General features: G+C 45.7%; 2 protein-coding genes across 6 annotated transcripts; both read left to right on the top strand.

Annotated features, from left to right (window-relative positions):
* The first annotated feature begins 327 nt into the window (after positions 1–327).
* Positions 328–9,973, top strand: AMDHD2 (amidohydrolase domain containing 2). 4 transcript variants are annotated; one of them, XM_074282802.1, is made up of 11 exons: positions 328–782; positions 2,409–2,545; positions 3,085–3,224; positions 5,945–5,999; positions 6,151–6,363; positions 6,477–6,565; positions 6,798–6,942; positions 7,033–7,140; positions 7,376–7,444; positions 8,067–8,168; positions 9,658–9,973. In XM_074282802.1, exons 1-11 carry the CDS (start codon positions 700–702, stop codon positions 9,744–9,746), a joined length of 1,230 nt encoding a protein of 409 aa, XP_074138903.1. In that variant the 5' UTR covers positions 328–699; the 3' UTR covers positions 9,747–9,973. The 4 variants fall into 4 exon arrangements, with proteins under 4 accessions (XP_074138903.1, XP_074138905.1, XP_074138902.1 ...); XM_074282804.1 differs by having other exon boundaries at positions 9,072–9,973; XM_074282801.1 differs by having other exon boundaries at positions 7,376–7,465.
* Positions 9,974–11,255: 1,282 nt separating this feature from the next.
* Positions 11,256–13,225, top strand: C1H8orf33 (chromosome 1 C8orf33 homolog). Of its 2 annotated transcripts, none has more exons than XM_074282806.1 (5): positions 11,256–11,393; positions 11,487–11,633; positions 11,849–11,945; positions 12,031–12,177; positions 12,688–13,225. In XM_074282806.1, the coding sequence occupies exons 1-5, from the start codon at positions 11,388–11,390 to the stop codon at positions 12,849–12,851; spliced, it is 561 nt and encodes a 186-aa protein (XP_074138907.1). In that variant the 5' UTR covers positions 11,256–11,387; the 3' UTR covers positions 12,852–13,225. The 2 variants fall into 2 exon arrangements, with proteins under 2 accessions (XP_074138907.1, XP_074138906.1); XM_074282805.1 differs by having other exon boundaries at positions 11,487–11,672.
* Positions 13,226–14,627: the final 1,402 nt, after the last annotated feature.

Raw genomic sequence — 14,627 nt, 5'->3', positions numbered from 1 at the left:
TCAGACTACGGTTTCTATGGGCAGTGTTGGGTTTTGGAGATGGGGCTGGCTGCGTTGGGTAGCGGAGGGGGGGAGGGAGAGGGACGGGATACTTCCGGCTTGTACTGAGCTCCGGGATGGAGGTGGAGGGGGCTTCAGACGGAATCTAAGCGGGAGAGACTGGTCACAACAGCTTCCTGCAGAAGCTTTGAAAGTCTGCAGCTAGTGCTTGAAGAGGAGAAGCCGATCTGCCGTCGCCCTCACGACCCCCCATACCTAGTCCTGTGACCTCTTGGGTCACTCGCCAATCCCACTTATTCCCTTAGTCATGACCCTGCTCTGACCCTTGACCACTCGTTATACGCACCCCATGCCGCCGTAGGGTGGAGCCGCCTCCGCAGTGCCGCGCTCTTCCCCCGATTCAACCGGTCTGGGGCTGAGTATGGGTCGGAAGGAGCGGCTGAAGTCGGTGAATGACCGCTAGAAGGGATGCTTGTGGGCGGGGCTATAAGGGGGCGAGGTCGGTTGCCGGAGCCTAGTCACGTGCAGTCAGCTGATCATTGATCACATGACAGGGCTGGGCCCTACAGCCCGGGAAGAAGCGACCCAGTGGTGAAGGGTCCCCAGTTCTGGGTGCGGAGAATCGCGGGAGGTGGAACTCTCGCTCCGAGCCGAGCTCTCCTTTCCTAGCACCATCTCGATCCTGTATCCCAGGCCAGCATGCCACCCCAGAAGGTCGGGGCTGAGACCCGAATCGTACAGTTTACTAACTGCCGCATTCTGCGCGGACACACGCTGCTCAGGTGCGGAGCTGGGAGAGGGAGCGGGGGGGGGGGGGGGGGGGCGGGGAGGGGAGGAGGAAGGGGAGAAGGGGGAATAAGGGGATAGAAGCCAGTGTAGCTGGGACGGGGTTGGAGTTAGATGAACCAGCGTAGCCGGGACGGGATTTGGAGGGGGGGCAGGGGTGCCAGGAAGGGGGGAACTGAGGTTAGTGTAAGTTCCTAGAATCCCAGAGGGCAACGACTCCTGATTTTGGGTTGGGAAAGGGTTGGAACGTGGAAGAACTTACGGGATCCGAGAAAAGGAGAAAGGACTTCTAGAGCGGGAGAGATGATCCTGTTCTAGAGGAGAATAGAGCACTTTGTTCTGAAGGGAGAGCAGGTTTTGGAGAAGGATGAGCCCCTGAGTTTTGGTGAGGTGGAGGTCGGAGGGAGTTAGGGCAGAGTTTCTTGAGGTTTTTGTTAACCTGACTCTTTGGGACCCCACTTGAGGTTTTCTTTACAAAGATGCTGGGGTGGTTTGCCATTTCCTTCTTCACCTCATTTTACACATGAGGAAACTGAGGCAAACAGGGTTAAGGGACTTGTCCGTGGTCACTTAGGTGAGTGTCTCAGGCCACATTTGACTTGAAGAACTTGGATACTGTACCACCTGGTGCTGCATATGTTTAGTATTGGTGTTACTTCATTGTTTGTGGCACCTTTTAACAAGGTATAGCTGCTTCTTTGTCTTTTAATTAGATCTTTTTGTTTTTGTTTTGTCTACAATCAGAATTGGTACCCCTGCTTTTTTTTCCCTTCCTCTGAAGCATAATGGATTCTGCTCCAGACTTTTATGCTTTATCTGTGTGCATCTCTAGGTTCCATATAGATTTCTTGTGAACTACATATCGTAGGATTGTGGTTTTTAATCATTCTGCCCATCACTTGTTTTATGGGAGAGTTCATCCCATTCACATTCATAATTCTGATTACTAGCTCTGTATTTCTCAATATTCAAATATTAAAAATTCGCTTTCTCCCCTGTGTATACTTTTTTGTCTTTTTCCACCTTGTCCTTCCTCACCATTGTTTCTAATCACTGCTTTTCTCAACGTGCCCTCCTTTTTCTTTCCTATTACTATGGAGTAAGATAAATTCTATCCCCAAACTGATGGAATTAAGCTTCAGACCATGTTCACCTTTACTGTAATAATAGGTGTGCTTCTTCATGTGATGTGATTTATCTCATTTTATCTCCCCATTCCTCTTATCCTATCCTTTTTCTATTCCTTAATTTTTTTTTTTAATATCATCACATCAAAGTCAACTTATATCCACACCTTCTATGTATACCCTTTCTGACTGCCCTAGTAAAAGACAATTCTCAAGAGTTCCAAGTATTATCTTCCCAGGTAGGAATATAAACAGTTTAACCTTTAAAGGATGTTTTTTTTTTTTTCTTTCCTGTTTATCTTTATGCTTTTCTTGAGTCTTGTATGTGGCTAAGGAGTCTTCCTTGACTACTCAAATGCTTGCTCGGCACTTGACGTATCTAGTGAATTACCCTTAGTTAAAGAAACAGTAACCCTTGGAGATAGGATTCTTTGTGGGGAGGTCCCCATCATCCTTACTCCCAATCTATTTGTTTAAACTCTTCTGCACTTTCAGGGAGGACCTGTGGATTCGAGGAGGCCGAATCCTGGATCCAGAGAAGCTTTTCTTTGAAGAGAAGAGATCAGCTGATGAGCAGAGGGACTGTGAGGGTCACATCTTGGCTCCAGGCTTCATTGATGTTCAAATAAATGGTAGGAAAAGGTTCCCTTCCTTCCCTCCTCTCCCAGCCCCAATTGTACACTCTCCGGCTCCTCTACTTTTGCTTTCACTGCTTTTACCACAGAACTGGGAACTTCCTTAGGACACCTTTCCCTTCTATTCCTAATTGCACATCTACCTTAAGGGAGGCTTAAGAGCCTTATTGTCTTCATTGAACCCCCAACACCTCATTACTGTATGAAATCTACTTTGTTTCCCTTAAATATTTTTGACTAATGGTCTTTGTCTATTCAATTGTTAGTCCTCCCTCAGACATATTCCCTAAGCTCTGGACCAGCTTTCAACTTCTACAGAGCTAATTCATTTGATTTCTTAATTCCTTAACCCATGGGGAATCTTGCTCCATTGTTATCGGACTCTGGTTTCTGTGGTTCCAACTACTATGGGTCACTCAATAGGAATATAGATAAAATTAATCCATTACACTGATGGAGCAGTTTCCTAATACAAGTTCTAGCCCAGGGACTGGTGGGGTGGATGGGGTAGTGTCAGCTTCTTTCTCTGGCCACAGGTGGATTTGGGGTGGACTTCTCCCTGCCCAGTGAAGATGTAGGTTCAGGGATTGCTTTGGTTGCCAAGAATCTCCTGGCTTACGGGGTTACTTCATTCTGTCCAACTCTGGTCACTTCACCGCCGGATATTTATCACAAGGTATGTAAACTGGGTTTCTTTAGTATTGTCATTGCTTTTTTTTTTTTTTTTTTTTTTTTTTTTTTTTTTTTTTTTTTTTTTTTCCATCCAAAGAACTCTTAGGTAATACTAAAATCCCAGAGGCTTTCTAATCTAGGGCCCTGTTTTCAGGCACGTTGTTGAAACTCCCTTTCACCCACTGAAACCCTTCCCATAAAGACCATGGTCATGATTACAAGTTGAAGGTCTTAGACAAAGTGAAAAGTAGCTCCTTTTTCTTTTTTCCTATTTATTTTGGTAATGAAACAGGTTCTTCTGGATTTGGGAAGGTTTTGCAGGGTACAGAGGAAGAATCTTGACTTGGGCCATAGAAGGTATGGGAATGAATTTTATTAGTTATTGGCTTCTCTTTGAGAGGCTTGTGCTTTCTCATTGAACAGGCTAATAGTAATATACTTAACCATATGGTTTCAGGACTTTTTTTCCCCATTGGATGATGTAATATTTGTAAAGACTTGGCATAGTGTCCAATAAGTTTGTAGGGCACTTGTAAGTTTTGCAAAATAAGTGGACTACTTTCTTCAAAGCCATGTACAGTTGCTTCAGACATAGAACACCACCTGAGGATTGGGGTCCTCCCTCACTCTTCCCAAGTAGTATCATGTAGACCTGCTGAGGATCATGCAATACAAGACCTAAGTTTGGATAGCCCTTTGATTTACCTTTAATACCAGAGTTCCTAGTTTGATCCAGAAAGTCTTTGCCTTGTGCAACAATCCACATTCCAGGACCAAATAAATGGTGGAGCAGACATCTTTTATCAAAGAAGTCTTCTTATGTATAGACTATTTGCTCCCTAATTCTTCCATCCCCTTGACTTGTATTGTCATTACTCATGTTTCTACTCAGCTTCCAAAAAGGGTCCCATGACATTTTTCTGTCTTTTCATACTCTTGCCTTTTCCTGTTATGCCCCTTAGCCAATTCTAATTCTCTTAACCTTTGTTATGGTTAAGTATTTAATACTTTCCTATATATCTTACCTAAGTGTAGAATTCCCAGATTTCAATATGGATACAAGTCAGGGTTCTGGTTGTTTCACATCATTCCTACTAGCACTTCTAGGACAGCATTTAATATCACTTAACACAATTTCTTTGCCTTGGTCTTAGTTCTGTTACTTATTCAGTTATGTAGATCACTGATAACACTTGTAGAGACAGAGCTTAAGGTGTGGTCCCTGCCCTCTGGTGCTCACTATTCTATTTGAGGTGGAGGTATAACTTCTCTAAAAGGTATAATTGGGAGCTGAGATCATTCTGGGTGTGGAGAGTACCTTAGTAAATTGCCATACATTTATGGATATGATGATGGGGGAAGTGGAGAGAAAGTGTATTGAACAGTCTGACTAGAACTTAGGGTTTATAAAGGAAAGATTAGACTTGGGAGGAGGTAAGTGTGGAGTTATCCTGGGCAACTTGGGACACTACCCACAGGCTCCTTTAGCTAAATCTCTCATTATAAAAGAGCCAAGCTGGAGCTCTCTCTTTGCAGAGGTTCCTAACATGGCAGCCTTATGCCTGGCATGCCAAGGACCTCTGTCCATTGGAATCCTATTTCCAGTGCCCTTTTATCTCTACCTTCCCTTTTACTAACTAGACTTTAACTTTACTTCCAAACCCTATAATAAACCTTTATCAATCTAGGTTTTCGGGTCTGTAAATTCTTTTACAGGGTACTCTGTGCCGCCACTAGGCCTCATTTAACTCTGTATCCTTGCACCGAATCCAAAGGGGTTGCAGGGGAGCTCTATTTGACTCCCTGTGCCCCGAACTGCCACTAGACCTCAATTAAACCTAATTTCATTTGAAACCTCATCAATTTGATCTTCACAATAACTTTGGGCGGGGATGCTGAAGTACCTGCCCAGCAGCACTTGGCAGGATTTTAACTGAGTCTTTGAGTTCAGGACCCTCACTCTCCACTGAGCCACCTCACTGCCATTGGGTGGAGGAAGCTTGCCTCTGCTTCCACCCTGATATGTGACTTTGGATAACTCATTTCCATTCTGGGAAGTTTCCTTAGCTAATTACTAAGATCACTCACTCCTAGGCCTAATGTGTTATTGCATCTTTTAGACATTGCAGAGATAGGTTGGCACTATTTTTGTAAAGGAGTAGTTGAAAGGAAAATTCAATCCATTTCTAGGCTGGATTTTCCTGTGCCCTGAACTTTTCTATACCTCAGGTTTTCCTGCTGTATCCTGCTATTGCTTCATATTTTGTAGGGATCTGTCCTGATGTTCACTTTCTGTGACTACTTTTGCTTTCATATCTAATTCCATCCTGTTCCTTGGCTCAGGCCCTCAGAGTTCTCTTAACTGATTTTCTGATTTTTTTTTTTCCTGCCCATTTAGTCCTACCAGCCATGCAGTTCTTCTCCTGGGAGAAGAGAGAAGCTGTGAAATGTGTTAGGTATTGGGTTCTTCGATGTGTTCTGGGCTATGGTCCTTAGGGTCTTGGCTTTGGGCCAGGTGCTGGGTGTGGCTCCGGACTCTGGATTCTGAGCTCTGTGCTGTGGATTCTGGGACGGGCTTGATTCTGGACTCTGAGCTCTGTGCTTAGGCTGGAGTCCTTGGTGCCAGGATGTGCAAGTAGTCTGCTGGGCCACACAACTTTGGCTTTGAGCTTTAGACAAGAGGATCCAGAATGCTCTAGAGCTTTAGTTGCTCTTTTCTTCCAGGTCCTTCCTCAGATCATTGTGAGAAATGGTAGCTCCCAAGGAGCAGGAGTCCTTGGTGAGTAACTAATCTTTTACCCTTAGGGCTCTTTGACAATCATATTTTTGTACTCCTTGTCTGCCTACCTGGGGAGAAAGATGGAGCAGAGGGCTAAAGGGAGAGGACATTACAATGAGCCTGCTTTGAATCCCTTTTCTCTGTTGTTCAGGAGTGCATTTGGAAGGACCGTTCATTAGCCATGAGAAAAGGGGGGCACATCCTGAATCCCACCTTCGCACCTTTGAGACTGATGCATTCCAGGAATTGCTGAAAACATATGGATCCCTGGAAAATGTTGCCATAATCACCCTGGCCCCTGAACTTAGACGCAGTTATGAAGTTATCAGAGAAATCACTTCCCGTGGCATCTGTGTGTCTGTAGGTGAGAGCAGGTTTCTGTCACCTGGAAGCTCCCAGTAAATCATAATTCTCCCTTCTCAAATGCCCCCCACAATTGCCAACACCAATTGCTTTTCTTATGAACCACTCCCCCAGGTCATTCAGTGTCTCACTTGAAGGAGGCTGAAGAAGCAGTACAGAATGGAGCCACTTTTATCACCCATCTCTTCAACGCCATGCTGCCTGTGAGTAACCTCTCATTTCTCTCCGGGGCAATTCTGGTCTCTCAGTGTTCTGGTGAAGGACATCCTTGAGGAAAAGCAGCAATATTGTTTGGGGGGGGGGGGGCTCAAGAGCATGCAGGTTTTCTAAGCCACTGGCCTGGGCAGGGGACACTGGCAGCCTGGAGCACTCCATCAGTCTGCCTCTTCCATTGGCTTCTGGCCTTCCCACACACACACACTGTTATCCTTTCAGTTTCATCATCGTGATCCTGGCATTGTGGGTCTTTTGACTAGTGACCAGATCCCACCTGGACGGCAAGTGTTCTTTGGAATGATCGCAGATGGTATCCATACCAATCCTGCAGCCTTAAGGATTGCACACCGCGCCCATCCCAAAGGTGGGGAGGAAAAGGCCAGAACCACAGGGATGGAGAGCAGAGTTCAGGAGCCCAGTGTGTGACAGAAGCTATGATCTTTCTCTCTTCTAGGGCTTGTGCTGGTTACAGATGCTATTCCTGCCCTGGGCTTGGGCAATGGTCGACACACATTGGGTCAGCAAGATGTTGAGGTGGATGGGCTGACATGCTGTGTGGCTGGTAAGGGGAGATACAGATTTATGTTTTAATGGCTCATTTCTAGTCAACTTCCTTCCCCTTGAAAAATATAACTGAAACAGTTCTAATATCCCACGAAACACCTCATCCTTGTCAGTGTCCCTGACCAGTGGTAGCATCTACCACTGAAATCCAACCCTTTCTAGAATCCTTCAACTACCTCCATCCATGTCTGTCTCTCACTTTGTTTCCATCTATCTTGTCTCTTCTTCCATAGGTACCAAAACACTTTGTGGCAGTGTGGCCCCACTGGATGCTTGTGTCCGGCACTTCCTCCACGCCACAGGTTCTCAGAGTGGGGAAAAAGATAGGTGCTCTTTGAGCCTGAGACCAAGAAGTCTAAATATAGGGGGGGAGGTGGGAGGTGGGATTTGGGCAACTTGTTGCTTCCAATGGCTCTCTACTTTTGATTTTTCTTCCTCCTCCAATCAGGGCATAAACCTTTTTGGCTGCAATGCCATTGAGTTTCTGGATCTATTCTTCTGGGCCTGGATATGCTCTTGTTTGTTTGCCTCTGGAAGTCACAACTTCTGAGGGGGCCTTGGTCCCTGAGAATTTGGGTGAAATATTGTAGCTCTGTGTTCTCTCTGCTATTCATCTATGGCTGTGTGCCTGATTAATTTCAGAAGTAGGACAATCCATATAGGTTTTCAATAATTTCAGAAGTAGGACAATCCATATAGGTTTTCAATGTTAACAGAACACAACTGGAAACTTTTAGGCCAGGGAATGAAAAACACATGTATCTCAGTAGGGAAGCTCTCTCCCAAGACACCCCTTTGTCCTCTACTCCTTATTACCCACTTCCTGAAGCCAGATGGCCATCATTCTGGCCAAACTGGAAGGCAGCATCACAGAAATCGTTCCAGAGGAAAGGAGTTTGCTCATACTCATCACTTGCCCAACAGGCTGCAGTGTGGAGATGGCGCTTGAGGCTGCAACGCTTCACCCAGCCCAGCTGCTGGGGATAGAAAAACAAAAGGGGACCTTGGACTTTGGCTCCGATGCAGGTACCTGGGGTTTGGGAATGTGGTGGAGTGCACTCTGTGGTGAAAGGGTACAGTCTTCTGTTTACTGTAGCCTCAGGTTTTGAAATCTCAAGACAGTTTCCTGTGATACTAATTTCAAGACTCAAAAATGAAATCTTCCCCCCTTCCTTTCTGGCCTCAGTAGCTGGAAACATCTTCTCTGCTATTTTTGAATGTAGGATACCACATCTGCTCACCAACTAAACCAGCTCTTTTATTTTAGCCATTCTGAAACCAACATTGGCTAAAGCTAATTTAGAATTTGTTGCCAGTAGTGCTGAGAGATTAAGCTGGGAACCAGATAATGAAAATCAAAAGCTATATTATCACAACTGTGGTCTCCTTGAATGGGAAGAAGCTTTCAGCTCCAGAAGGTTCTTGATATTCTCTGGGTTGAATCCTTCTCCCTGATGCTTTCTCTCCCTAACACTACTTAGGGAGTCTCCTACCTAATAATTAGTTCATTATCTTATTTTGCTGATGAAAAATTGAGGCCCTCACAGGAAAGATGGATGATAAGGGCCCAGATCTTACTGCTCTGCCTTTTTCTAGGAAGCTCCTAAAGAGAAATAAGCAGGGAAAGGAGAGAGGCAGGAGCAGGTTACGTTTAAGGGAGAACTGTGGGAGTTTAAGAGTAAATATCCTGGGATCTTTCTGAAACATTCCCCCCTTCCCATTCTGGTTTCTAGTGTTGGATATTCATCCTAAGTGTATGCTAGTCTAAATTATGCTTTTAATATTGGGTAACTCACTCTGTTTACACACAATCACACAAACATACCCATGTGTGCATGTACATATGTATATATACACATGTTAATTGTTTCAGTAAACATTTCGCAACTTTTTAAATCTTGTCATTTTAAAAAAAATTTTGAATTCCAGATTCTCTTCCTGTTTCCTCTACCTCTTGAGAAAGCAAGAAATATGTGTTATCAATTATACATGACATACTCTTCTTTATGCCTCAGTTTCCTCATCTATCAGATGGGGATGATCCTCTGTTGAATTCTCAAGGAAGAATGGTGATAAAATGAGATACTGGGTGAAGATGGGAATGTGATGACCATTTGAAACTAAAGATATCTAGCCTGAAGAAAAGACTTAGAGACATGATAGTTGACTAAGGCATTGGAAGAGGGATTAGAGGTATTGTGCTTGGTCACAGTGGGGTTAACAAAGCAAATTTAGACCAGATAAATGGAAAGAGACTGCTTCAGGAGCCCGTGGTTCCCCTGAAAGACCTTCACCAAAGGTCTTTCACCAAAGGCTGAGCAGCATCTGCCAGTTATTTTGTAGAAGGGATTTTTTTTTTCCAGGTATGAGTTGGACTGAAGTCCAAAGCTTCTGAAGTTCCTCTCAGTTCTAAAATGCTGTGAAGATATCTTGGCCAGATGAAAACCATGGGGGGGCAGCATACTAGGAGGTTGATGCCTCACAAGGACATTTTTCCATCGTGTTTTGTCTACAGACTTCGTGGTCCTCGATGACTCCCTGAATGTCAAAGCCACATACATTGCAGGGGAACTGGTGTGGCAGGACAAGACTCTCAGTCACTAATGGGCAGGAGCCAGGACAGGACTCTGCTCAGCCTTCCACTATTTGCTGCATCTGCATTGAAGTTGCCAGCTTCTTTGGTGTCTTAAATATCTAAGAAGATAGAAGTTCCTGGCCCTTCTAGACCTTATACTTGAAAGAGTACTGAGTCAAGTCTTGAACTTGAACATGGACTCCACGGGAAGATCTCTTCTGTAGTCTTCTCTCCAAAATAAAAAGGCTACTACTAATCCTGCTGCTACTCCTCCTTGCTCCAAGATAAATCATGATTGATTGGGAGCTTTGACAATTAGGTCCCCTCCCTCTTGAATCAACAACAGAGATGAACTTGTACCTTAAGAGTGTTTTGGGTTCCATATTTTGTTTTTAATTAGGCTTAAGCATGGGTGTGGCCCATTCAATCTACCTGGCTTTCCTCCGGGAGGAGTTTGCAGCTGTGATTCTTGACCTACAAGGTTATGGTCTTACTTGGAAGCAAAGATTAACAAATATGAAGTAGTTAGGAATGTTACTATTAGGTTCAGACAATAACTTTAACAAGGTTAGATGAAAGAAATGTCCAGGAAAAAAATGTAATATTTGACCTTGGGTCCTGAAGATTGGGTAGGAGTCAGGTAGTTGGAGAAAATATGAGCTACTCAAGGTGGGAAAAGTAGAGGAAGAGCTTTGAAGCAGAAGAAAATGAGATGAGCTTCAGAGAGAATTTACCCACAAGATAAGGGAATAGGGAGCTAAGTTAGAGCCAGAGTGTGGAAGACTTTCATGTTAGATGAACGGGTGATGACAAGTGGAAATGAGGGGACTCTACTAGGATGTGGAAATCCTAGGGCAAAACTCTCTTAAGATGTTATGCAGGGGTGTGTATAGATTTGGGAGTATGCGAACCTGAATCCAACAGAATGGAGAGCATCCAGTGAATATGGTTAATAGTGACCAGAACTCCAGAGATGTTAAAGTGAAAATCGGGGAGTGGTATGCTGTGGGACAGTAAAAGAACGTGACTACCCGGAAGTACGAGGGATTAGTGAGCGAGGATGAATCGCAAAAAAATGAAGTTTCTGGCATGGATGCTATTAGAGGAGGGAAGGCTGATTTAGGAGTGAGGGATGTGGGTTCCGTTTGAGACATTAAGTGCTTGTGGGCTACATCCTATAGTCAGCACAATTCCGAGGGAGAGAAAGGTAGGACTGAGACGAGCAGAAACAGTAATATAACGGGAGAGTTTTGGGGGCTACCACAGGGTGGTCAACTAAATGAAAGCAAGAAGCGGCCACTGGACAGGTACAGTGCCTCTGAAAAGGCAGCAGGTCATTCTGGCGAGATGGGGATGGAGGCGGGGGCCGTGCTGTGGAGGGAGTCGGGGCTGCTGGTAATGGGCGTGTCCTGGGAGCATGTGCCCGCCTGTGGCGGAGGGATCTCTAGGCGGCCACTAGGTCTTACCTTGCTGACGTCCGGGAGCCTTCCCTTTCCCTCATGTGCGCAGACTGCCCCGTGCAGTCTCCTGGACCTCTTTGTCCCGGAGCCCCAGCGGCTGGCAGAGGAATTGCAGCGGAACTGGATAGCGAGATCGCGTTTCCGGAAGGAAGGGAATCCGCAGCGGACCCGGAACTGACTGCAGAATTTGCACGGTGACTAGTCGAGCGCATGGAGGTGAGGGCTGGGCTGAGCGGGGTTCGCGGATTTGAGCGGGAAGCTCTCGAGGTCTCGGGTCTCCCAGTGGCTTCTGATATCTCCCTCCTCCAGGCGCCGCGACCGAAGGGCCTGAAGGGGCCGGAGCGGAAGCCGGAGGCTGTCGGAGGAGGCCGCGGGGCCAACAAGAAGGGCAAGAAGCAGCCGCCGCGTCCCGGGACCGGGTCGAGCGCGCCGGGCCCTGACCGGGATGCCGAGGAGGTGGCCGGGCTGCCCGTCAGCAGAAGACCAGAGGATGGGGTGGGGGATTCGGTTATGCACTGTGTGCAACTTCCGGGGTGGATGCTCTCCTGGGAGAGGAGGGACACGCGTTGGAAGGGCCTGCGCGGGCGGGAAATGGCACAGCATCCTTATGGGTCGTTGCTTGTTAACTGACATAAGACTGCCTGTGAGAACCCCCGCTTTCTGATGCACAGGAGCAGGACGAGCAGCTGCGGCTGCAGAGGGAGCTGGACTGGTGCGTGGAACAGCTGGAGCTGGGCCTGAAGACACAGAAATCCAACCCAAAGCAGGGTACGCCGCCGGCCTGGCCCGGCTTACGGGGAGAGGGTGTTCAGAAGCCTCGGCAGCATCACCCAGTGCCCATCTCTCCTCTCAGCCGAACAGGTTGCTCGAGCGGTCAGGACCCTACGGAGTCATCGAGCTGAGCTGCCCAAGAAGCGCCAAGTGATGCGGTCACTGTTTGGGGACTACCGGGCCCGCATGGAGGAGGATCGGAAAGCAGCGCTGAAGGCCATGGAAGCTGGTGAGGCGGGCAGGGCGTTCCTCTGCCAAGTCCTCCTAATGACTCGGGAGTGGAAGACCTAGATTCAGAGGAGGACTCCGGGAAGCCCAGTAGCTTGGGCCGAAAAGATCCCACATTTACTAGTTCTGAGGTCAGGAATATGCTGTTGATGGGCATTTGAGCTTCTACAGATAGAAGGCCAGACCTACAGATGGCTTGCCCAAGGGGCCCGGAAGTAATGGAGGCCCTGTTTGTATTTCATACTATCATAAAATTAAAGTTGAAATTGACCTTATAGGGTTCTAGTCTTATTATAGATGGAGAAACTGCAGTTGAGAACAGTGGAATTGTGGCGTCCTGGCGCTGCTCCATCATTAAGGTAGAGACAGAGCCTTGAGAAAAGAAAGGTAGAGGAGAGGGCAAAGAATTGCAGGGAATTTTTTTCTTTCCAATGCCCTGAGACTTGGTGACTAACAATTGTTTAGTTCTGCTTCTCCAGCTCTGACCTGGTGTTTGATCTCTTTTCTGTAGCAGCTCGATCTGCTCGGGTGATCCCCGTTGAAGAGGCCATCCGGAGGAAGAGTAGCCGGATCTGCAGGCATCGGCCAGGAGGAAGGATGAATTCTGTGTCTCTTCCAGAGGAAGAATTTAAGTTTAACTTTATTTTATCCCCTGCTCATCAGGATTCCCCCTAATTTCTGCCAGAAAAGCTGCCATCACTACCACTGCCCACACATTCTAGGGCTAGAGAGAGTGAGTGTCAGAAAGGTTTGGGAAACTCATCTACTGGGCCTCAGATACATGACCAGGATGGCTCAGACTGCCTGCTTTTCAGATGTGTGGTCATTGTCACTGAAGCCCTTACTTGACACATGGGGGTCATCAGGCTACTTGTGGAGTACATATGTAGTTGCCCTATCTTGAATTCCTTAAAGACAGATGAAGTTTGTCTACCATGCCCTGATTCCAGAGGGTGAAGATGGAGGCAACTGACGCTGCTTGAAAAAAAGGCTGCTTTGGTGCCTCTATTTATTAGTAGGAAAGAGGTCTTCAGTAAAATCTTCCCTTCCAACGTTCTTATCTCAGTGTCTCTTTGGAACTGTAGCGTGGGTCACAGAATTATTATTGGATGGATTTTAGAAACTGGACTGGGTAGGGCAGCATGGCTTAGGGGCCATCAGTCATAGGGTGTCTCTAAAAGATTGTATAATCCTTTTTTCTCAATCTAAATGTTCTCACACTCTCTCAAAGGAAAATCCCATATTTTTTCTCCTTGGGTCAGGGTTTGGGTCAAGGCTCATCCCATGGGAGTTTTGCACTTGTGCGTTTCCTTAGTAAACTGCTTTTAAGAATTTAGAGGTGGCACCCTTGCTCCATTTTGGTCAGATAGCCAGCAAGCTTTGACCAAATATCTGCTATTTTGTTAGATCTAGGCTAAGTTCTGGGAACCTACAAACAAGAATGAAAAGATGTACAAAATTAAAAAATAAAAATGAAAACAAAAATAAAAATGAAGCAGGTTGGGGCTAGGGAGTAGGGGGATGTGTTCATTTGGCCAGTTATTGGAATTGGATTGTGTGGCAATGTGGTTCCTTTTTGCCACCAGTTATTGATTTACCATCACTTCTTGAATGTGCCACTTGTTCCCCTTCTTTGCCCTCTCCAAAGGTTTTTTGTTTTCACCCTCGTTGTATGCTTTGATCTTGGGGAAGACGGGAGCCAGCTGAAATGTGGATTTTTAACTTTCCCAACTTTTTTCTCCCCTTTCAAGCAATTATCTTTTTAAAATATTTTATTTTTCCAAATACATGCAAAGATAGTTTTCGACATTCACCTTTGCAAAACCCTGTGTTCTAAATCTTCCTCTCTTCCCCATACTCCCCTAGATAGCAAACAATCCAATATAGGTTAAATGTGTGATTCTTCCAAACATATTTCCAGATTCATCTTGCTGCACAAAAAGAATCAGATCAAAAGAGGGGAAAAAAAACCCAAGCAAGAATTATAAAAAGATGAAAATATGCTTTGATCCATAGTTCTCTGGATGTGGATGATAACTGTCATAGTTGATTATCACATAATTGCTGTGTACAATGTTCTCGGTTCTGCTCACTTCACTCAGCATCAGTTCATATCACTCTTTTAAAAAGCCTTTTCTGAAATCAACCTGCTCATTTCTTACAGAACAATAATATTCCATTACATTCATAAATCATAACATTCAACAATTCCTCGGCTGATAGGCATCCACTTAATTTCCTTGCCACTGCAAAAAGTTTCTACAAAAATTTTGCACATAGGGTCCTTTTTCCTCTTTTGTGATCTCTAGGATACAGCCCTGTTGGATCCAAAGGACGTACTTTTGGGACTTAGTTCTAAATTGCTCTCGATGGTTGGAGCAGTTCACAATTCCAACAATGCATTAATGTCCCCAGTTTTTCCCACATCTCCAACATTTTTCATCTTTTCCT

The sequence above is a fragment of the Sminthopsis crassicaudata genome, chromosome 1, assembly GCF_048593235.1.
Source record: "Sminthopsis crassicaudata isolate SCR6 chromosome 1, ASM4859323v1, whole genome shotgun sequence".
In the NCBI taxonomy this organism is placed as follows: domain Eukaryota; kingdom Metazoa; phylum Chordata; class Mammalia; order Dasyuromorphia; family Dasyuridae; genus Sminthopsis; species Sminthopsis crassicaudata.
Note: the sequence above shows the minus strand (reverse complement) of the source record. Positions and strands in the feature narration are given on the sequence as shown.

Excerpts from the sequence above, each read along its gene's own strand:
- C1H8orf33 (XM_074282805.1), top strand. Across the intron at positions 11,946-12,030 it reads GAAATCCAACCCAAAGCAGG|CCGAACAGGTTGCTCGAGCG; the intron begins GTACGCCGCCGG and ends CTCTCCTCTCAG. Across the intron at positions 12,178-12,687 it reads GCTGAAGGCCATGGAAGCTG|CAGCTCGATCTGCTCGGGTG; the intron begins GTGAGGCGGGCA and ends TCTTTTCTGTAG.
- AMDHD2 (XM_074282801.1), top strand. The coding sequence starts at position 700 with ATGCCACCCCAGAAGGTCGGGGCTGAGACCCGAATCGTACAGTTTACT. Across the intron at positions 6,364-6,476 it reads TGGCATCTGTGTGTCTGTAG|GTCATTCAGTGTCTCACTTG; the intron begins GTGAGAGCAGGT and ends CCACTCCCCCAG. Across the intron at positions 7,141-7,375 it reads GCTGACATGCTGTGTGGCTG|GTACCAAAACACTTTGTGGC; the intron begins GTAAGGGGAGAT and ends CTTCTTCCATAG.